Raw genomic sequence first — 22,368 nt, forward strand, 5'->3', positions numbered from 1 at the left:
TTTGGGGGGGGGGGGGGTTACAACCAAAAGAACACAATTAGTAAATCTTTTGGCTACGAAGGTTAACAGTTTAAACTCCAGACTGTTAATATAAAACCAAGCAGGATAACACCAATAAGGAAATTCTTATTTTTTTTAGAGCTACCTGGCTAGGCTAATAGCCAGAAAAACCCTACCTCTGCCTCCCCTGAAAGTAGCTCAACCTCATTGAGTCACCCAGTCTTCCTACGCTCAGACACCTCCTACTCCTTCAACCTAAGGATGCACCCTTTGTTGAAACAATAAATCATCAGCCAGGGCTTAAGCCCCAAATCACCATGATGTTTCTTGGTTCAGCAAGAGGGTATGGACAACAACTTAGGTGGAGTGTGACATAGTTGTGGGATGCCCCAGACACCCTGTTATACGGGCAGATTTCAGAATCCAACAAAGGCTTCATTGTGCAGAAAAATTCAGTGCCACAAATTTGGTATTCCTACATCAAAGCAGGATTATTATTCAGAGAACACATGGATTATTTGTGAGGAAGGCAGAAGAACTTTGCTGGGTTAGAACATCTCAAGAGCCACTTATACCACGCAAAGAAACAAAAATCTCAAAGTTATTAAAATCATTACATTCAAAAATACTCAATACCAATATTTGGTAAGTTATAAAATGCAAACAACTGAAGCATAGTTTATTCTTCTTATTAACTCTCTCAGTTTTGTGTCTCTACTTAATTTAAATTTGACGAAACTATGGGTTGTTTTATTTTAGAGTTTTTGCTGAAAGCTGACAGACTTCTATTGCCTCTATGTAGCAAGTAAGATTAAAAAAGAAAAAACATTACTGCATCTCCAAATGCTAGTAATACCTTTGACATGCTAGAGACTTTACAAATTAGATTAAACTATTATTAGAGATAAGAGAAACATTTCTTAAAAAGGTATATACCAGTGTACTTAATTTACTAGAGCTTTTAGTATTTTGGCGCTAAATAGCAATAGTATTTAACCCACGTTAATACAGCAGGACTAATTTTTAACTATTTCAGTTTGATTGCAGGACATATACCTATCATGGTCTTGGAATTTATCCTCTGCCCCAACTCAGTTCTTGAAACTGAACTATGCTGTTAACATGTACCACAGTTAAAAAGCAAATAAACCTCACAGAGGTTTTCTCCCTACAGGCCAGATGGGCAGTGCCAGGTCCCTCTGTGGGCTGGATCCAGCCAATGGACCTGATGTGGCTGCTAGGGGGGGCGGGGGGTGCAGGAGGCGGCAGAAGAGCCCCAATCTGGACGTGCAGGGGTAGGAGGAATGTGTGGAAACTGGACTGGGCCTGATCCAGGTAGGGTGGTGGTGGCAAAGAGGACAGCCTTGATCTGGGGCAGGAAGGGGAAGAGACCATCCCCAGACCCAGCCCTAATCTGAACATGCAGGGAGGGGGAAATGGAGAGGGTGAGGTGGCCCCAATCCAGACACACAAGGGAATGGGGGACACAGTGGCCCTGATCTGGGGGATGAGGCCATGGTGTGGCCCTGATACAGACATGTGTAGGGACCAGGGAGGGTGTTTTGGGACCTATCCAGATGAGCAGGTAGGAGGCAGCAGCCTGGCCCAATCCGGATGTGCAGCGGGCAGCCCCAGCTCTGATCCCACTGCACCAGCAATGGCCCCGGTATGGCTAGAGCCAGCTGTGTGGAGCTTCCACCACTCCTCACTGCTGAGTTTTCCAAACCACGAGGAATTCCCACTGACCAGAAGTTGAACACCCCTGGTCAGAGGGGTTCAAATAAGTATAAACAAGAAAGAGCTGCTGGCTGGGTACCACAACTTAGGAATTTACTCCCCATCCCTTTGATACCTGAATAACCCATTGCAAGGCTCATTTTTTCCAGTTATAAGATTGGGGTGAGATACTGTTTACTGGGATGGAGGTGGAGGAAGACTCATTGTGGGTTATCTTAAACTGGTGCACTGAAGATGTATTTTAAAATAATCTCAAGGCTAAGGATGGGTACTCTTTTTAATGCATCTATTATTATTCTGTTTTTATGGAAAAGTAATTTAGGTTCTTGAAAAAGCATCCAATCTTCAAATGTCAGCGTAATCTAGCACACCGCTCGGACCTGAATGGGAGCTACTTGGAGGTCAGAACTTCTGAAAATCCAAGCACTTACTCAAGCTGCCTATAACCTAAATCTTGCGAAGACTTACAGTATGTAAAGATATGGAGGTACATAAGTAGCTCCTTAAGTTAGCAGACCTACTAACAAGGCAGTACCAATGCACATGTGAATATAATTGCAGGACCAGAGCCTAAAAAATGACTAGATTCCTATTTTTGTAAACCATGACCTAGACACAAACTACATTTCCAAATGTTTAATGGGGATTTTGGGGCATTCAGAGAGTTAAATTAGCACATCCATTCCTGGCACAGAGATATTTATGAAAATGCTTTACTTTGAAAAAATCTAGGAAGCATGTCAATAAGGAGCAATTTTCTCCACAGTGACCTGCATTTGTTTTCTTGTGCATATACCACTAGGATGTAAGCTGCAAGAGGAGTAAAGAGGAAAACATTCAACCAATAGTAGTTTTAAACCAGAAAGACAGAACAGGGTGGGATTGTTTTTTATGTATTTAGCATAGTCTGCACCTGCCTTTTTGGCATCTGACTTCAGGCAGCCATATTCTATTGGGAATGGCAATCTCCTACTCTGTTTTACTATTTACCCTTTTAAATGGAACATATGATTTCAGATAAAGAGTTCTTTCTTTCCTGACAGATATTCAAAAAAAAGCTTCACAATTTACATACCTCCCACGTTTGTCCTTTTTATTAAAATCTGCTCCACTGCTCTGCAAGAGTTTTATACATTCAACATTACTGAAAAGACAAGGAAAGAAAAAAAAACCATGAACAAAACAAATGTTGACACCTTTGTCTCTATAAAAAAGTAATTTCACTGGTTGCACTGCAGACACTGGGCATAACTAACTACAATCTGCAATCCAACAACAAACAAAAAAACTAAAAGGTAAGGTAACTTGTAAAGTTTCAACTCCTTTATTTTCAAATTACCTTGGAATTTTATTCCAAACAAATATAAATACAGAATAGAGAGTATTAAATGCATTCTGGATTCAATATGAGAATGTAGCCATCCATTTCCAAAGGGAATATGCTGTTAATGATTCCCATGATAAACTGAGAAATTATCTAAAGAACATTTTTAAAGACTACAGCAAGCTTATTAAATGTTGGGCTAATAATGAATGTGTAATTTATGACACTTATTCACCAAAGCACTGAAAACTGATCATGGGTTCAAACATTTCCTGAAGTGTACATTTACTCAGCAAAACCTTTAAAGCTTATTTAACACCTTCTTCAGCATATGCTTAAATTCTCAGCAAAATCAGAGCCAGAACATTTACAACTGATGTCATTTTGCCTGGGCTCCACTGCTTTATTGTTTTTATCCCAGTTGAATGAAATCACTATGACATAACTTGTTACTGATGCTATTTAAGCCAAGGCAACTCTAAATAGAAAATTAAATAGCTGCATTTTCACATCTTTGTAATCCAAGTAAATAATCTATTATACCAAGCCAGAAAATGATGTAATGAAGCACAGGAATCTTCCAAAGCTTCCAAATCATTGCTACTAGAAAACTGAAAGAGCCTTTGAAGCATATTCTCTGCACAGTGCTCACATAACTCTCATTAATATAATGGGAGTTACAGACATGCATCAAGAGGAAAATGTGGCCTTTGTATACAATTCCAGTTCCAGTATGAAAAGGGTGGATGAAATAAGCTAACATATATTCATCCTTGCAGTTAACATGCTATTGCATGAAATATCTATAAAATATTCACCCCAATATAATAAAAATAAAAGTTTTTTCTAGCGATAGCAATTGCAGTCAACTACGCATATGAGGTAGCTTATTTTCATACGCCAGCTCTGGTTCCTAATTAATTCCCTCTTTCAGATACCTAGGTTTTTTGAGCGTTCATCTCTAAGGGAGATGCAATGGCTGAAACATACACTGTTATGTCATTTCATCTGAACAACTCCTATATGAAATACATGGTTAACCAAATCAATCCCTAGAGCACTTTTATGAGGTACTTCTGAGTGTGAAATCTTATGTGATGCAGGTATTGGTCCACCAGGAAGTAAGTTGACAACATGTTCAAAAAAGGATAGTGAACATTTACCAGATAGTTACTATTTTTCTTCACTGCAACCACTACTAATCTAGGCTGAATTGTACCCAAAACATCATCCTTTAAGCCATCAAGTTTTCAACAGAAGAACCCAAAATCAATGGGTTACCAAACTTTTGGGGTTTTTTCTGTTAATTTCACAAGGCATTAACAGAAAATATTTACATGAACTGCCTACCATGGCTACGCATTAAATTGATTTATTTCAGTTTTAATTCACTTTTATTTCTGGGTCCAATCACTCTAAGCTGAGCAGCACTGTCCAGAGAGGATGAAAACTTGCTGATGCCTGACCTTGGAGATTTTCAATGGAATCTATAGAGATATACTTGAAAACTGGTGTGTTGGTACAAGCAAAATTGCTGTATTTTAACTCCTGAATTAGATTTTTTTAATGACTTGATTTCAACTCAAAGATGCAACTCATAGTAGGGGCAGTGCACAGCTACATCACACCAGAAGCATCTTCAAGAAGCCACAGTTCTTTCCCAGCATTACAACTTGATCCTGAGGGCTAGTTATTACAGCTGGTCTATACCAATTAAACTACAGCTGCCTGCCCTGTGTTTGGCTCAACTGCATTCAGGACCAATGAGTGGCACTGAGTAGCAGCAAATATGAAACCCTTCTTCTACCTGGCACCTGGACCTTAAGTCCAAGTAGTCTGCGAAGGGAGGTAAGGAGGAAGAATGTTACTCTCTCACAGAGAGATGTGTTTCAAATCACAATCTGGCCCTGTATAATAAAAGCCTAGACTCTACCACCCTTTTTTACGTTGCACGTAGCCCCAACATGAACCTCTACCAAGAAACAGTGGCAGAATAGGACCCCAAACAATAAGGTTTTGACATTTAGCTACTTTGCTTTCCTTTAAGGTACACAAAAGAAACAAACAAACAAAATCAGTGGATGGTACATGGCTGGATCCCATTACATTGGGTCCACCATTAAATCACAAATAACAACCATAATTGTGACTACTCACCCTCCTGCAGCAGCAGCATGGAGGCACGTTCTTCCAAAGCTATCTGGGGTGTCTATATCAAAGCCTGCAGACAGCACGTGCTCATTACTAAACAAGGACACTATGCTATACTTTTGTCCTAGTTAAACCACAAGAAACATTGCAGAGACAGAAAAATCAGTTAGTTAGAAAAAACAGAACGCAAGCAACTATAGTCAAAAAGAGGTTGTCATGGAAACAGACAGTGGCTGCTCAAGCTTGGCAGTTCTATAAAAAGAACTGTGAAGTCAAGAATCTATCGCCACATTCATCCCTGTGCTACATAACTATTTAAATCATGTGACAGGCATTTATGAGGCAGATACTTATCAAGAGAACTGTGACAGCAGGCTGGCAGACAGAAAACACGATGGAATGAGGAAAGCCACAGAGATTGCCTTCACATGCAATGACTTGATTTTTATATATCTGTGGTTTGCAGGTTGCTTTTACATTTTAGAAGCTTCCAAGAATGTGCAAAGGGAGTTTTAAAGATGAAGAGGGTGTAAAATCAATTGCAAGCTCTTATAGAATTACCCCTAGCTTGCCTAAGCATTCTGCTTTCCCTTCTGACCTAGCAGTCAGAGAACATAGCAAGGTTTGCTGTAACAGGGCTGCCAATTTACATGTTTTGCATCCAAGGAGACTCAAGCTTATGAACAAAAAGTGACTGTGGGAAGTTGCACATGAGAAACATATGATATGTTTTTGAACGAACTGAAATTTTTGCATAAAAAAGAATTAAAATTTGAGTACTTTTCCCTTACTTTCTTTAAAAGACTACAGGCAACATATACATATGTGCCTTGAAAGCTTTAGTAGTATGAGGACTGTGAGAGTCCTCTTTGGATAGTGATTTTTATATCTGTGCCTTTCAGAAATTTAGCCAACCCATTTTCTTTACCTAATGACCCTAATTTAGAGAAAATACATCAGAATGTGTCTTAGACATATGTGTATTAACTTCAGTGAGGTGCACATACCTGCCCAGATGCTGTCTTCAATAAAGACACTTTCCTGAACTGAGAATTACAAATCCTGTTTTAGACAAACCTACAGTGCCTCATATTCCTACAGCTCAGTAAAGGGTATCCCTTCCTCCCCCTTTCAGTGACTGCCAGGAGGAATGGGCTTCAAGCATGAACAATACAGGATGCTGGAAACTATTAGCATGCAGTTAAGAAAGCCCTGAGCACACTCAAGTATTCTACGCCACACAATCACATAAAGCAGAACAGGAAGCCTTTCATTTGAACAATTCACAACACTGAATAGAACCAGGGTCATAAGTGAAAAGTTCACAATATTAATTTAGCTTCACAGTCACACCTCTAGATTCACCTACCTGATGACAACAATTTCCTGCAGCAGTCTGAGTGAGCATTTAGTGCTGCTAAGTGTAAAGGGAACATGTTGTGAATACCACACCTGAAATACAGAACAAGCTTATTACAAGCGGATTCCAAAAACGTAAGTAACACACAACAAAACTGAAGAAAATTCTCTTTTCAAAAAATTGTGTCAGTCATTCTGCAAGAGGCTCCTCCTCCCAACCTTAATTTTATTTCCATCTTCTACAAGCTCTCTTTGGAGTATAATTTGTTTGGTTAAAGCATGATCTCAGTTTTACATAATGTTTAGACTACAACAGCCTTGAAAAAGTGAGGTGAGCAGTAGCCAGAGTGAGGAGGCTGAAGAGAATGGATTTTGGTTAGATTCACACTCCGGACATAAAACACAAGAATTTCTATTGGGATCGCTAGTATTGCACCTGACATTCTCTTAAATAGGGTACTAATAAATTCTGAAAGCTTCTCTGTATCATTTCTAAAACTCATCTATCCCCTGCATCCCTACTGTTAACATACCTTAGGTAACTGCTGCCTGAACTACTGCTATTACCTCTTCCACCTTTTTGGCTTCATAATGTTTCACAATTTTCATGTATTCTATTTTATTTCAAATACCTTAGTCAGAACATCTCTCTCTCTGGGTGTTCTGATGTATCACCATTTTCCTCATTCATAACATACAACTACTTTCTTTCAGCAAAGCTTATATAAAGTCCACCTCCCTGCTGCTATTATCTACATTACTTATACAATAAAAGTAAAGTTACACTTAGACCATACTAAATCTGTGGAATGCTAAGCAGTGTTAGTGTCAAAATGTGTTGTGAGCAGTCACACGTTAGGAGTTAATACCATTTCTTGCCTGCACAGTTCTGATTTACCATTACAGGACTAGTGAGCAGAGGGTGTGGTTAGGAGTTAGGACACCTGGGTTCTACCCCTGCTCTGGGGTGGGGCGCTGGGACCAGTGCATCCCGGGATGCTGGAGGACTGCAGAATTGCTCATTTTATCTCCATAGAGCAGATAAGCCCTCCATAAACTAGGTAGTACAGCCAGAGTTAACCCTCACCTGAAGTGGAATAACTTTGACATGCTCGAAGGGCACTTAGTATGAGTTAACAAGTTTTAATGTGCAGACACTCGTATTTTAAGTGCCTTTAGTATAGTCTAAGCGTAATATGTAACATCACCCTAGGTCTCTTGTGCCTTAGGTTCTCTGTTGACTGCTCCCTTTTGGGCTTGGACAGATGTTCAGTTTCTCCAGGGAGAGTCCCTGCTCTTTCTGGAAAAACCATGAATGTACAGAAGTTCATAATTTTTCTCAGAAAGTAAGTGTCCACTCAGGGAGAAAAATAACTTGGGAACAACCCAAGTAAAGTGGCTTCCTGGAGAATCTCTCTTAGAAGTAAGAATCTCTATACAGACAGCAGATGCAGAATCAACCTCTGTAATCAGTGCTTTGTTTTTCCTTCACTCTCCCCACTCCCACAGAGGGAGGGAGAACTCATGTTAGTCTCAGCCACGCAGGGAGCAAATATACCCCCTGAGTGCTTTGGGATGAAAAAGCCCAGTGCTGAAGCAGTTAGGAGGCACGTTCTGCTCCTGGCTTGTTCCCTGCCTGAATCATACTGCAGCACTTGGGTTCAGGGAAGAATACAGTATATGCCTTCCCCAGCCTTAGCTGGGTTCCAATACAGCATGGGGGGAGGGAAAAGCTGGAGGACTCTTCTGTGCACAGCACTGACCCTTCCTCCCACCTTCCCTAACCCTGATGGATCCCTGCCTACCTTCACTTAAAAAAATGCAAAGCTCTCTGGGCTGCTGGAGGGACCCTTGGCAGCCCAGTGTCCTCACTGCAGGTTTTTGCTTCTCTGAATTTCTCTCTGGAAAAACAAACCTGAGAGACTTGTCCTAGATGATTTGAATGTGTGTACACAGCCTTTGTCTCCTACCCACTAATGGCCTCATTACTGCTTCCAGACTGCCATTTCACTTGTAACAGCCTCCCAAATCCTGTACAATAAACTTCTCTTTCTGGCCCCCTTTTCCTGCACAGCCCCTAGTCGTCACAAGTTACATAGCCATGAATTTTTATTTTCAGATCATTAAGAATCCCAAAGACCTTTTTTTAATTTGTATCACAGACTCGTCAGAGCACCCTGGCAACAATTTTCAAAAACAATCCTACCCCCAAATCACTCTTGATCTTAAAAATGTGCTGAGTACTCAACAGTTCTCAGTAAGATCAATGAGTGTTCAGTAATTTTAAAAATCAAACAAGAGACTAAGTAAAGATTTTGAAGCCTAAGTTTAGCCTCCCAAATTTTGAAATTTTGACTTTAGCCTTTTGGCATTATTTTGTAAAAAGTCTTACATATGCATATGTTATTCTATAAGTATTATTTCATAGACAATTCTCTGGTGTACATGACTGTACAGTTCTGAATATCAGCTACTGCTTGTGAGATGAGAATGCTTGCTTTTAGAGATGTATGTTAAAAAAATTACATTCCTGGATGATGCTAGATGAATTCATTACTCCCACTCTATATATTCCCACACTGTCTTGAAGAAATGAAGAAGATTTCAAATATGTTTTCATGAGCGATTCATATACACAATGACATTTGAGGAAAACTGCTAAGTTTTAGTAAAAGTTTCCTCATGGAGAGATGGTGGTTAACAGAAAGGCTTAAAATTACCGAGAGGGCAACTAAGTTAAAAATGTGCAATGTGAACAGAAGTCACATGGGATGCCTGGAAACGCGCCCTCTCTTTCTCTCATTTTATACACAAGCATGCAATGTCCAGTATTAGAAAAAAAAGACAGACAATGTGCAAGGAAATGGCACAAGGTCCACCAAGCCACTCAGGGTGTCTAAATAGGCTGCAATTATTTAACCTGGTATCATAAAGAAGATTTTGTTACAAATAGTCACAGTATTCTAGATGCATCCAATTTCCACATCACTTTTCTCTTCTACTCTGCTTAGTTAACTTAAGTTGCATTTCGCTTTCACTGCAAAGATTTCCATCCAAGTGCATTTTTTGGCTGGTGTCCAGCAAGCCATGCAATTTGTACATCTGCTAGCCAGTGTCATCCTGTACAGAACTGTTCACAACTGCTCCCTTTATGATTTACTTTCTTTACCCTTGAAATGCAATTGCATCAACGGCTGGTCATGCTGTCTGCAGCTTTTTCCTAGTAGCACTGAAAAAAGATTTCGTTCCTTTGCCAGTTCAAGGAACTAAGCCAAAGTGCTTTATATGCAATACATATTAAAACCTCATTCCCAGTGCTTCAGTGGGATTTGTTTTTCACAACAGCATTGTCCTTTAGATCTTCCCACTACAACTAAGCAGACTTCTCATTTCAAATATTTCTACTCTTGGCGGAAGTATTTTATGTGGTTTAATGAATGATCACCCAAGTGTGGAATAGAAATTTTGAGCAGACAGCAACCTCTTGTAATCAGGTTATCTCATTGATGTTCATTCTTACCTTAAACCTCAGGAGTAGATGGATTAAAACTTTCTATATAAGAACAAGCTGGCAAAAATCTTACTTAGACACAGAGGACCAACCCCAACACTGGTATAAATAGTGGAGTTCCACAGGAGTGATTTTGAGTGAGTTGCCTTAAAACTTCTACTTGCTAAGGATTTAGAAATAATACAAATCATGGAAAATTTGGGTTGGAACAGACCTCTCAAGGTCATCTAGTCCAACCCCCTGCTCAAAGCAGGACCATCCTCAACTAAATCATCCCAGCCAAAGCTTTGGCCGGGTCTTGGAAAATCTCCAAGGATGGAGATTCCATCACCTCTCTGGGTAACCGGTTCCAGTGTTTTACTACCCTCCTAGTGAGAAAATTCTTCCTACTATCTAACCTAAACTTCCCTTGCTGCAACTTTACACCATTCCTCCTGGTTCTGTCATCTGCCACCACTGAAAACAGCCTAGCTCCATCTTCTTTTGAGCCCCCCTTCAGATAGTTGAAGGCTGCTATTAAATCCCCCTGCAATCTTCTTGGGTGCTTGTACACATGACAAAACTAGCCTCTAAAGTGGCGTAATTGCCCTTTTGCACCACTTTAATGGTGTCACTGTTTACACCTGCGGCGGCATATTTCATTTTAATTTTGTCATGCTATACATGTGTGGTGGCGTATTTTGCTTTAAATTACCTTGTTACATAGCAAGGTAAAACTTATCCGATGTATTTTAGTTTGCTACGTAACAAATTACAATGGGGTGTTGGAAGCCCAGACGTGCTTGGGAAACTCGGGCTTGGCGGGCTTTGAGCACCCCAGGCACCGTCCCCGCTGCCTTCTCCCATCACCAACACACCCAGCCAACCTCCTGCCACCTTGCCACACTGCCCCAGAGGCAAGCCAGCTCATTCCCAGGCAGTCCCAGGAGGCCTCTCCCACAGCTGGGGGGCGAGATGCAAGCAGGCCGAATGGCTCCTGAGCTACGGGGACCCTGGACCTTTTCCCTCCATGGTGGTGGCACCCTGCAGGTGGCACCCACTCACTAGCACCTGACCCAGGCAGTCCCAGGGGGTACTGCCACCATGGAGGGAAGCACCAGGCCCCATGCAGCTCAGAGGCTGTGAGACCCGGTGGCAGCTCATGCAAGCAGGCTCCACTGAGAAAAGGAAGAAAAAAAAAGCGGCCTGATCTTTTTCCACCCCCACTCCTGGAGCCTGCCTGCCTCTTCCGCGGCTGGGGGGCAAGCTGCTGGCAGGCCCTGAGCTGCGGGGGACAGTGGTTTAGTTCTTCTTAAATTAAAATGGTGGGCTTTTAATTGCGTCGATTAAAAACTCACCATTTAAATTTATGGACTTCCATCACATCACAGTGACACACACCCCTCCCACCCCCACTGCCATGGGCAGGCTCCACCAGAAAAATAAATTTTAAAAGTGGTGAGGGGCCCAATCCTTTTTTTCTCCCCCCTCAGAGCCTGCCCGCCTCTCCTGCAGCCAGGCAATGAACTGCCGGTGGGCCCTGAGCTTCAGGGGACCCTGGTCCTTCCCTCTGCAGCGGTGGTGCCCCTGGGCAGAACCCACCCAACTAGCAGCCCACCTGGGTGGTCCCATGGGGGCATACTGCTGCCGTGGAGGGAAGGACCGGGGCCCTCCACAGCTCAGGGACCACTTGGCCTGCCAGCAGGTCACCTCCTGGCCAAGAGAGAAGCAGGCAGGCTCCAGGAGAAAAAAATAAAATAAAGAAGTGGTAAGGGGCCCCAATCCTTTTTTTGCTCCCCAGAGTTTGCTTGCCTCTTCTGCGGCTGGGGGACAAATTGCCAACAGGCTGAGTGGTCCATTAACTGCGGGGGGGGGGCGGTTCTTCCCTCTGCAGCAGCGAAGCCCCCTGGGACCACCCAGATCAGCTAGTAGAGGGGCAGGTGCTGTCCGGGGGGCACCGCCACCATAGAGGGAAGCACCAGTGTCGCTCACAGTTCAGGGCCCACCAGCACCTCATCCCCACCCAGCCACAGGAGAGGCGGGCAGGCTTTGTGGGGGGAAAAAAAATGATCAGGCCCCTCGCTGCTTTTTTTTTTTTTTACCGATGGAACCTGCCCATGGCAGCAGAGAGTGGGGAAGGAGGCATTAGAGAAGTGACATTAGAGAAGTCCCTAAATTGAAACAGTGGATTTTTAATCAACACAAGTAAAAACCCACCAATTAAAATCCCAGCATTTCAATTTAGGGAGAACTAAACCCTTGTCACATGTACAAGTACCCCTCTTCTCTGGACTAAATAAACCCAGTTCCCTCAGCCTGTCCTCATAAATAATGTGCCCCAACCCCCGAACCATTTTGCTGCCCTCCGCTGGACTCTCTCCAATTTGTCTACATCCTTTCTGTAGTGAGGGGCCCAAAACTACCAGTACTCCAGGTGTGGCCTCACCAGTGCTGAATAGAAGGGAATAATAATTTCCCTTGACTTTCTGGCAAAACTCCTACCAATGCAGCCTAGTATGCTGTTAGCTTTCTTGGCAACAAGGGCACACTGTTGCCTCATATTCAGCCTATTGTCCATTGTAACCCCCAGGTCCTTTTCTGCAGAGCTGCTGCCTAGCCAGTGAGCCCCCAGCCTGTACTGGTGCATAGGATTGTTTCACCCTAAGTGCAGGGCTTTGTACTTGTCCTTGTTGAACCTCATGAGATTCCTTTTGGCCCAATCCTCCAATTTGTCTAGGTCACTCTGAATCCTAGCCCTACCTTCCAGCTTATCTACTATTCCCCCTGCTTATCAATTTTCCCTGGTGAGATGCAAGTTTAATGTTACCGTAACAATCAGAAACAGGGACAAATATACCATTTGCATCAAAATCCCCAAACGCAATCTAGAAAGCTGCAAACATCTTTAAAAAGAAACAGGTTAATTTGTATCCTAAGGCAAATTGCTCCCATACTACTTTCTCTTTTCTATTTAAGAATTCGTTTCAATCTTCCCCAAATCAGTTTTTAATTTCCCCCCAGTTATTTTGGAAAATTTAGGACTTGTTTGCCTTGCTATACTAGGACCAGGCCCTGTGAAATACTGGATACTCACTCCCCCTGAAATCTAAACACTTTCCAGAACTGGGCCCACAACATATATTTATAAATAGTAGGATAAGGGTGTTGTTGTTGCCATGATGGTCCAACAAAACTCCAACCCTACTACAACATGGAGGATATCTAAATTTGCCTATTTAGAAATAGTCATATACAATCTTTACATGTGCATATGAGAGGCACAGGAACATACAGCAAAATCAGATTAGTAAAAATCAGCCCTTGGAGCACAAGGAGCTTTCCATTAGAAATACCTCAAAATACAGACAGCCTCATCATCTCAGTCAATAAAAGATTTGAAACCGGAGGACATGATGACAGGTACCCCAACTGCATTAGGTTCAGAATGATTTATTAAGGCCTAATTTGTATCCATACATTTCTACTTCCTTAGTACCAAAGGGTAGTAGACATAAGAAGGAAACAATGCAGTAATACAAGCCATTGAACATGAAGCTATTTTAAATACACAGGGAATTACATGGCCTTCATTAGTAGAGTCACATTTTAAATCAATTCCATGTCACCTTGGTATATAAACTATTTGTTACTAAATGGACCCGTAGTACAACTATGTACAGGCATGACCAGAGAAATAACGGCTTTCCTAGCCTAACTCATAGCATTTGACAACTTGGAACAATACTTCCTCAGCAACCTACTTGGCAGTGTCAGCTCCACTGGTTATGAGGGTGTTAATCAAAAGCTCATGTCCATATCTTGCAGCCACATGTAGAGGGGTGTTACCATCCTTATCAACACAGTCAATTTCACCTCCTGGAGAAGACATTTTCATATAGTTTAACACAAGGATTAAATACAAGTCAGTGACCAGACATGCTATGTAATGTATTTCTAGTTACCATATATTACCCATAATGGTAGCTGAAACACTGAACTTCAGGGACACAGTATCAGTACACAGGAAGCCATTAGCTGTGACACTCATGCATAATGTCCATGATTCTGGATACTGCAATGTTCTCCCCCATTTTTTATTTCCACCTCTCCATACATTTTATACAGGCTTTTATCCACTTGCATATACTGAGAGACATATATACGAGGTGACTGAATTGCTGCTGATAAAAAGGTATAAATGAATGTCCTAAATTAAAACAATAATAAACATGTATTGTTGAAATTGTGGCATAAGTCTTTAAATCACTGGTGCTCAACCTTATCTACAGAGCAATGATGGTAAATGGACCTCTGCCAGTGGATCACAAGGCTACTTCTAGCACTCCCAAAACAGCTTCTATTACCCTTGGAGCAACAACTCTGCATGCTAGCTGTGGCCCCCAGAGGTCAGAACCACTAAAGCAGCTGCACAGTTGCTTCATATCTTTATTTGTCACGTGCTTCTTTGGTTTTAAATTCACCAGTGATTAAAGCTTCAGACAACTGCAGAAAAAGAGAGGCAGCAAACATAAACAAAGACAAAAAAAAGCAGAATAATCTCTAACAGAGCAGAAGAGGCACAAAGTGTAAAGGAAGGCTTAACAAATCACTGTCAACTGTTTCACAGACAGAGATTAAATAAACTGGACAAGCATTTGGAGACTGGCAGGGGGTTGGACTCGATGATCTACTGAGGTCCCTTCCAACCCTAACATCTATGAATCTATTAAACAGTGTGGTTAATAAAAGAAAGAATGGGACAGAAACCACGTTAAATTTGCTTTAATATGAAGTATTGGGCTAAGTTAACTTTGTCTGCCCTGTAATCCTTGTTCGTACTTCATACAATCAAGCACTACACTTGCCACGCATACGGAATATATTGTAGTAGGTCAAAGAGGAGATGGTCTTCAAGGAAGACCTCCAGTCTAGAAGATGATTCGCAGTATTAAGAAATCTATGTACCAATACATGAACACATCTTCTAGATCGGGGTGGCTCCCGAGCCGCAGGTTGGCCACGTGCAGCTCTTCAGAAGTTAATATGTGTCTCCTTGAATCTTTGCACAAGCACCCGGTGACCAGCTTTCATAGCCATTACGTCACGTCACGTGACGCAACTGCTCACAGTGAGCACATTACTCAGTTTGGACTCAGAAGTTTGAACTCTGAAGCCGTGGGTTGGCCACCTGTGTTTTAGATGTTGCCTGACTCTCCTCATATGTTTCATGTACCGCAGCTTTTTCAAGGGACACATTCCATTAATTCAGTTCCCAAATTTGGAACAAATTTTAATCATAACAAAAAACATGAACATGATTAAAAACAATGATAGAAGTTAGGAGGAAAACGTACAACAAATATTCTCACAATTTGACGGAAAACCTAATGAAAAGTTTTGTATTAGGTAATGAAGATAAAGACAAGTATCTATTGACAGAAAATGAAACTAACTAGTTTAATGTCATGATTCAATAATACAAAGTAAACCAAGACCATGACATATGGGGGACAAACAAGATTTTTAACACTTATCCACTTGAAATAATCTCAGGTGTTCTTAGAAACATGAACAAAGTTTGGTTTTTGTTTTTTAAAGATGTTGCTGAGAGCTAAGAAACCTGAATTCTAGCTTTGAGTCTACCAGTGGCAAGCTATTTCTCCTCTATCTCCTGCCGTAAAACAAGGATAACACCTGGACAGAGTGTCTAGTTCTTAGGAAGAGAGAGATTGAGAGAGAGAGAGAGAGAGAGAGAGAGAGAGAGAGATGTAATGGATTTATGGTCTTTGTGACATAAGGGAAGCCACAAAGTAGGAATGAAGAAGATGAAAAATCCTTTGAGCTCTAGTGCTACAAGGGATTGCTAGTTTTATTCAGGACTTGTTTTTCATAAACACTTGTGGCTTCTTTGGACAGGTACAGAACCTGAATGCTGTTTTATACTCATTCCCAGGTCAGGAAACAACATATAAAATCACTGACCCTTGCCAATTTGAGGAGACAAGTAATTGTAAATTTTGTCCAAGATCATAAAATGAGAACTTTCAGCCTAATTAAAAGCCAAACTTATGTGAGGCAGTTAAATACAATGACTATCCGTTCCTAGCTCAGTAAAACAAAATGCAGGCTTCAGCATGCAAGTGGCTCAGAAAAAAAATCTCATAGAAGATCATTGCTGATGACATAAATTAATCAGAAAGTTTATACGTACCATTCTGAATAAGGGTTTGGGATCGTGTAAACCTCCCATGGACAGCAGTCATGTGCAATGGACTTTTGCCATCTTTACTCTAACAAAAACAAGACGACACTTAACTATGGTACAAAGTAATACAATCATTTTAGGGTTTCTTAAATAATATAAACAGCCTGAAATCCTGCAGTTCTTATTCAAAGCTCTCATTCACTTCAAATGACTGAAGGGCTGAACCCAAAGCCATATGATCCATAAAGAAAATGTTGCTATAAATATAAGAGCTTTCTGCAATCATGTGAATAGTAGTTAGGCCTGCTTATGGTACCTGCTTTTGGTACTGGACCAAAACAGTAATGAATACTTGACATATTCCTGATTCTTGTTTACTTTCTAAATATTATAAGTAGTTCTTATGGTATTTCCTTATTTTCCATATTGCTTGTGGAAGAGCAAAGGAACACAGAGCTAAGTATCTGCAGTCACTGGAAAGTATTAATAAATATAAACTATTTAATCAAATTATTTAGGCATGCATTCAAATGCAGATGACTACTATGGAAAGAGATTTGATACATTAAGTGCCATCCAAATTAACTTCCAAAAAAGGCCATCAGAATGTAGGTACAAAGCAGCTAAGTGAAGGTGCAATGGCACAAAGTCTATTATTTGATTCTGGAGGCATACATGGGGGGCCTGAGAAGGAGAAAAGGAAGGATATTGAACCAGATGACTCAAAAAATCTCCTGTTTCTTTGAATCAGGCTTTGGATTCCCTTTCAAACAATTCCCAGCTTTGCATTAATTGTCACTGTTTTAATTAACAAAACAGGGCACTTGTCATCTATTCATTTCAAAGAATTTTACAGAGGTTGACAAACACTAACAGTTCCTTTATGGATGAGATAATAATGGAAATACCAAAAGCATAGTTTTTGATAAATATAACCGATAAGATGCAAAATTGACTGCACTTTTCAGACTGTGGTTTGTAATGGCACACATTCTCAGACACTGATCTAGAGTTTTAGGATGCCATTATATCAACAAAGGTATTGCAAAGTACACTGCAGATCTCTAGTCCCATATAGGAAGATCAACATCACTGTTATTCCAGTTCATTTCCTTAAGAAGTATTTATAGTAACATATCCTATAGTATCACTTTCAGGCAACCTTTTATAGAATGCAGAGATTTAAAACAAAAAGGGAATCCTTTTAGGTAGGTATACTTAAACAGCTAAAATTAATTAACTGAAACAAGTTTTACCTGAATATTAACATCTGCCCCATTATTCACCAACAATTCAAGACACAGAGCTCCATGAGTGGAAGCAGCAGCAAAATGCAAGGGGGTGAAACCACTGTTGTTAGGCTGGTTTACATTAGCACCATAATCAATCAGCTCATTAACTACAGAATCCTGACCATTATAACAGGCAATGTGAAGTGCAGTATTTCCATATATGTTTATTTCATCGATCTGCCGTAAAACAAGAACATACAGTTAAAATTACAGATACTGGTTTATTTTGCTTTACATAATACACTGCATATGGCAAATGGAAATAGCTGGAGGCTTGAACTGTCATTGTGAATGTTGTTTGCTAGCAAATGTCACTGACAAAATATACTCCAAATCTATGTCTCTTGGCACTTGGGTCTGAAAGGCAGCACAAACTGTAGAATGCGCTGCATATTCCAGAGAACTGGAACTGATTTCTTTTGAAATTCAGCAAATATTTGTAGCAGCAATAGCCAGAGAAAAATCTGGCACTTCTAACCTACAGAAGAAGCATGAAAGCCATGGAAAGAGGGAATTTTCTATGAATAAAGTATATACTGGACTAAATAAAAGTATGATAAATAGTGACCAGACTTCAGTATATTATTATGAATTAAAAAAAATAGACCCACGTGTTCCTACATACCTCAACACCTAGATTAAGGAGGTGTTTCACTACATTAATCTGCCCATTGGATGCAGCAGCATGCAGTGGAGTGTAACCCTTCTTGTCTTTACAAGTCACCTCTGCACCATGGTTAATCAGTAAGGCAACAACTTCCAGGTGACCTTTAAAAGATGAAAGAATAAAAATCAATTTCCCCAAATTACTGGTTTATTATTAACACACAGTTCTGTTTGCTGCTGCTGTATGAATGCTTTCAGATAAGACTTCATTTTGCATGAAAGTTCTTAATTCCAGCCTTGCTTCTTATTAGAGGATCTAGAAGACATACACATTTGTTCTGGAAAACATAGCAAATCTCTTGTTAATGAACTCGTACCCTTATTTTTCTTTATACTTCACGATTTTTTTTTATTAACAAAAGGCAGCCCCCCCATAACAGACAGAAATGTGAAAGAGCAGCATAACCATATTTAAAAAAATATCGAAACTAAGTTCAGTGTTATCTATTAATCTATCTGCTAATACTGTATTTTTGCTGCTGCTTCATAAAATGTCTTTGAAAAAAACAAAAACAAATATAAAAATGTTCCCAAACTCAGCAGTCTTTGAGACAGAGAGAAGTACCTAGGCTTCAAGTCAGTTAGGAGGTTAATCTAAATTCCATTTAGCTAATAGCAGACTTTCCGTCAATTCCAATGAAATTTGAATCAGAGAGCAGGTAAGCAGAAAAACTGAGTGCATAGGGATGACTCAAAATGTTGTAATTAACTTCAAAATATGCAGAGACCCATGATTACCCCAACATTTAGGTGTGCCTAAATTTGACCTTGTTTTCTAAGTCACTGAATCTTCAAGCTGAAAAACTCTTGACATTCATACAGAATCATAACGTCCAAATAGAGAATTAAAACCTTACCAAAATATTAACAAAGAAAACACGAATTTGCAGCTGTTGAAACCACAAGCTATAAGGATTTATGTAGCATGATTCAGAAGTCTTTTATCTTCTTAGAGCAATGGCAAATCACAATCTAGATCAAAAGTCAAATGTGCTTTGGTAGCATCAATCTCTTCAATCCATTTGTAGGCAGCCAGAGGCCACAATACATTTTCCCCACAATCATAAACCTATAGCAACAGCCTTTGCCAGAAGGGACCAAATTAGCATTAAAGAGAATGTTGCAGGTCAGGAGTGAAAGAGCAATTAAAACAAGGATTGTTTAAATAATAAAAATTCAATAAACATTAGTGACAACCTAAATGTATGGATCAAGTGATCTTGCCTGCTCTAGCATATGGAAAAATAACTTACTTCTGAGCATGGGAGTGAATATATGAGGCTTTATAGTTACCACATAAGCTAATTTGTTCTAGATAAAAAGAAAAAAAAAGAAAAGGGAAGAATAGGGAAAAGAATAATTCAGAAAAAAAATGTGCTAATTGTTTTTGCGCCAATCATTTGAGAGACCCAGGGCTGGGAGGGACCTCCTTTTCCTGATGTCACAGACTAACTTGCCATATAGTCCCAAGTACAAGCTTATCAAGCTCACTTTAAAAAGTAGTTAGGTTTTTTTACCCCAATACTGCCATTGGAAGACTACCAAACCTCACTGTTCAGAAACTAAGGCTAGGAATCATCTTTTAATTTCCAGCCAAACTGTATTCGTGGACTGTTCACACAGATTTATGCCAGTAATGTCCTTAAATTTAAACAGCTCTTCTCCTTCCCACTTGTTCACTCCCTCCCCCATGCATTTATAAAGACCAACAATACCTCCTCTCTTCGCTTTGCTAAACTAATGAAGACCACACTTTTAAGATACAAACACATATAACAATTATAGCAGTATCAAAAGAAAGCCATGGATGGATCCAGGATTTTGTAAATAGGAGTGCAGGAGCAGTACCTAGCTTTGCAAAGGTGGCTGCCCCCCCACCTCACCCACACTACAGGAACAGCAGCTGGGCGCCGTTTTAAAGCTCCAGAACCAGGTAAGAATTCCCCCCACGTTTCCTCCCCTTCCCCTCATGCTTAGTAGCACCTCCCCACTCTTTCCCTTTCATGCTTACCGCAGCCACTGACCTGGGTTCCCCAGTGGTGGGAAGAGAACTCCAGAGCTGCTCATGCCCTGCTCCAGCTGGGCTGTAGGGGAGCCAGGTTCAGCCAGGACAACAGCAGCAGCAGGTGGGCTCCTCCTTGATCCTGCTCCCAGGCTGGTAGGTAACACCAGGAGGGAACAGAGCAGGGAGAGGGAAGCTTCTTGCTGCCTCTGACTGAGCTCAGCTCCCTGTGCAATCCAGCTGGAGTGAGGCAGGAGCAGCTCTATACTCCCCTCTTCCCAGGGGAGCAGCAGAGGCAGCAGCAGCAGGAGGCAGGGGAGGGACCATGCTGCAGAGCACTGGGAAAGGGAAGAGGAGCAATTCTTACTTGATTTAGGAACTTAAAAGTCCCCAGCTGCAACTCCCATGGTATGGTCTCAAAGGGGGTGTGACCACACCACTGCACTCCCCCTGGATCCGTCGCTGAAGGACACTGATATAAGTTATTACAACACAACTATTAAATCTGCATGGTTCTGTAGCAAACCTCTTGAACTTTAATCCTGCTTCAAAGTCAGGGTGATTCAGCTAATTTCTGTTGTTCCAGGATCATACATATGGAACAGCTATAGCATAACAGCTGATGTGCGCTTCTGGCTCTTAGACATCCTGTGGTCAACTAATATACCCAGGTCCTTCTCCTCAGTCTTTCTTTTGATTAATGAACTCCAGCTTTAGGCACTAAGTGAGAATTTCCTCTAAATGCATTATCTTGCATTTTGTATAACTAAATTTCATCCTTGTTGTATTACTCTAGATGAAACAAATACTTCTTTGAAAAATACATATTATATTTGATTTAGATTTTGCTTACTCAAATATTTTTCAGGCTATAATTTGAATCAGGAAAGAAAATAAGAAAAAGAATGCAACATAATATAAACATACATGTGTTGTGAAAGCTGGGACATTAGGCCAGAATCTTAGGATTTATGAATCAGCCTAGTTCCATTGACATAAGTGAAGCTAGGCCAATTCGAAAATCAGCTGAACACTTTGCCATGAACAAAGCAATTACAATCTTCACTTTCTATCACAGAAACAGTGTTTTAATACAATATAAAACACACTCTTAGTATTCCAGTAATAGATAAAAACAACTTAGTTCTTACCCATATAAGCTGCCCAGTGAAGAGCTCGCCTGTCCTTTTTGTCAAAAGCATTGATGTTTGCCCCTTTGGCTAAGAGTAAGTCCACCATCTAAAACAGCAGTAAAATGCAAAACATTGGATCAGGAATGTATTCCATCTACAACAGGTCATTTTATTGGCAAGACTGTCATCCCAGATGCAACACTTTACAGAAACTGCAGTTGTGAGTTGCTAACAAATTACAATATCTGCTTTTGAGGAATGTATACATAAATTATGCAGGAAAACTCGATACGTAAAGATGCTTACAAACTCTTTACAGGAAAAACACTATCCAATTAATTTAATCATAAAAACAGTGGGTTTTTTTGTGTTGAAACCAGCACAATTTTGCAGCCTGGCCCAACCTTGCTTTGGAAAAAGTTGGTTATAGCCGCAATTAAAGTCAATTTTCTGTTGAATGTTACAGTTCTAATGCATCCAGTAATTTACTATTTAAAAATGGAATGGATTAGTGATTGTGAAAAGTGGTGGGAGAAACTTGATATTCACCAAACAGAAGCAAAAGCACTGCAAGCTTTTAAACTCTGCCACCAGAGGCATAACAGGACAGCTCTGAACCCTGGATAGTGGCAGTGGTAGCACAGCCAGCAAGCAGGCATGGCAGCCCTATTTTGGTACCCCCTACTCATTGAATTGGTTCCTAAGTCTCCTTTCCCCCCAGTTAGGTGACTGTCTGCTCCTTTAGTGCATCTCACTCCTAAACTAAATCTGAATTCAGAGCTCCATCTTGAAAAGGCTCTGAGCGCTCCGGCCCTGATCCAAGAATCTGCTTGAGCACGTGCTTAACTTCAAACACAGGTTATCCCTGTCTTCAACTGGACTATCTATATGCTTAATACTAAGCACATACCTTAAATTCTTGATGTGGACTGAGGCCCAAACCCTCTGTACCCTGAAGAGTCAACATTTAAATCCTAAGTTTTCTGCTGAAACTATAAAAAACATCCAC

The 22,368-nt window shown here is 40.7% G+C and overlaps 1 protein-coding gene across 7 annotated transcripts in view; it reads right to left on the minus strand.

Moving 5' to 3' along the window:
* The window catches only part of ANKRD44 (ankyrin repeat domain 44), a 152,251-nt gene that overhangs the window by 78,815 nt on the left and 51,068 nt on the right, over positions 1–22,368 (minus strand). For 5 of the 7 annotated variants that reach the window (XM_019523133.1, XM_019523136.1, XM_019523137.1 and 2 more), the window contains exons 5-12: positions 21,378–21,465; positions 18,184–18,326; positions 17,523–17,735; positions 16,273–16,351; positions 13,823–13,937; positions 6,582–6,664; positions 5,219–5,336; positions 2,813–2,881 (exon numbers count right to left, since the gene is read on the minus strand). In XM_019523133.1, the coding sequence (XP_019378678.1) occupies positions 2,813–2,881; positions 5,219–5,336; positions 6,582–6,664; positions 13,823–13,937; positions 16,273–16,351; positions 17,523–17,735; positions 18,184–18,326; positions 21,378–21,465 (908 nt within the window). The remainder of the gene's footprint in view (positions 1–2,812; positions 2,882–5,218; positions 5,337–6,581; positions 6,665–13,822; positions 13,938–16,272; positions 16,352–17,522; positions 17,736–18,183; positions 18,327–21,377; positions 21,466–22,368) is intronic. The other 2 variants (XM_019523138.1, XM_019523135.1) reach the window with 1 other exon arrangement.

This window comes from Gavialis gangeticus, unplaced genomic scaffold (assembly GCF_001723915.1).
Source record: "Gavialis gangeticus isolate Ggan-Ray unplaced genomic scaffold, GavGan_comp1, whole genome shotgun sequence".
In the NCBI taxonomy this organism is placed as follows: Eukaryota; Metazoa; Chordata; order Crocodylia; family Gavialidae; genus Gavialis; species Gavialis gangeticus.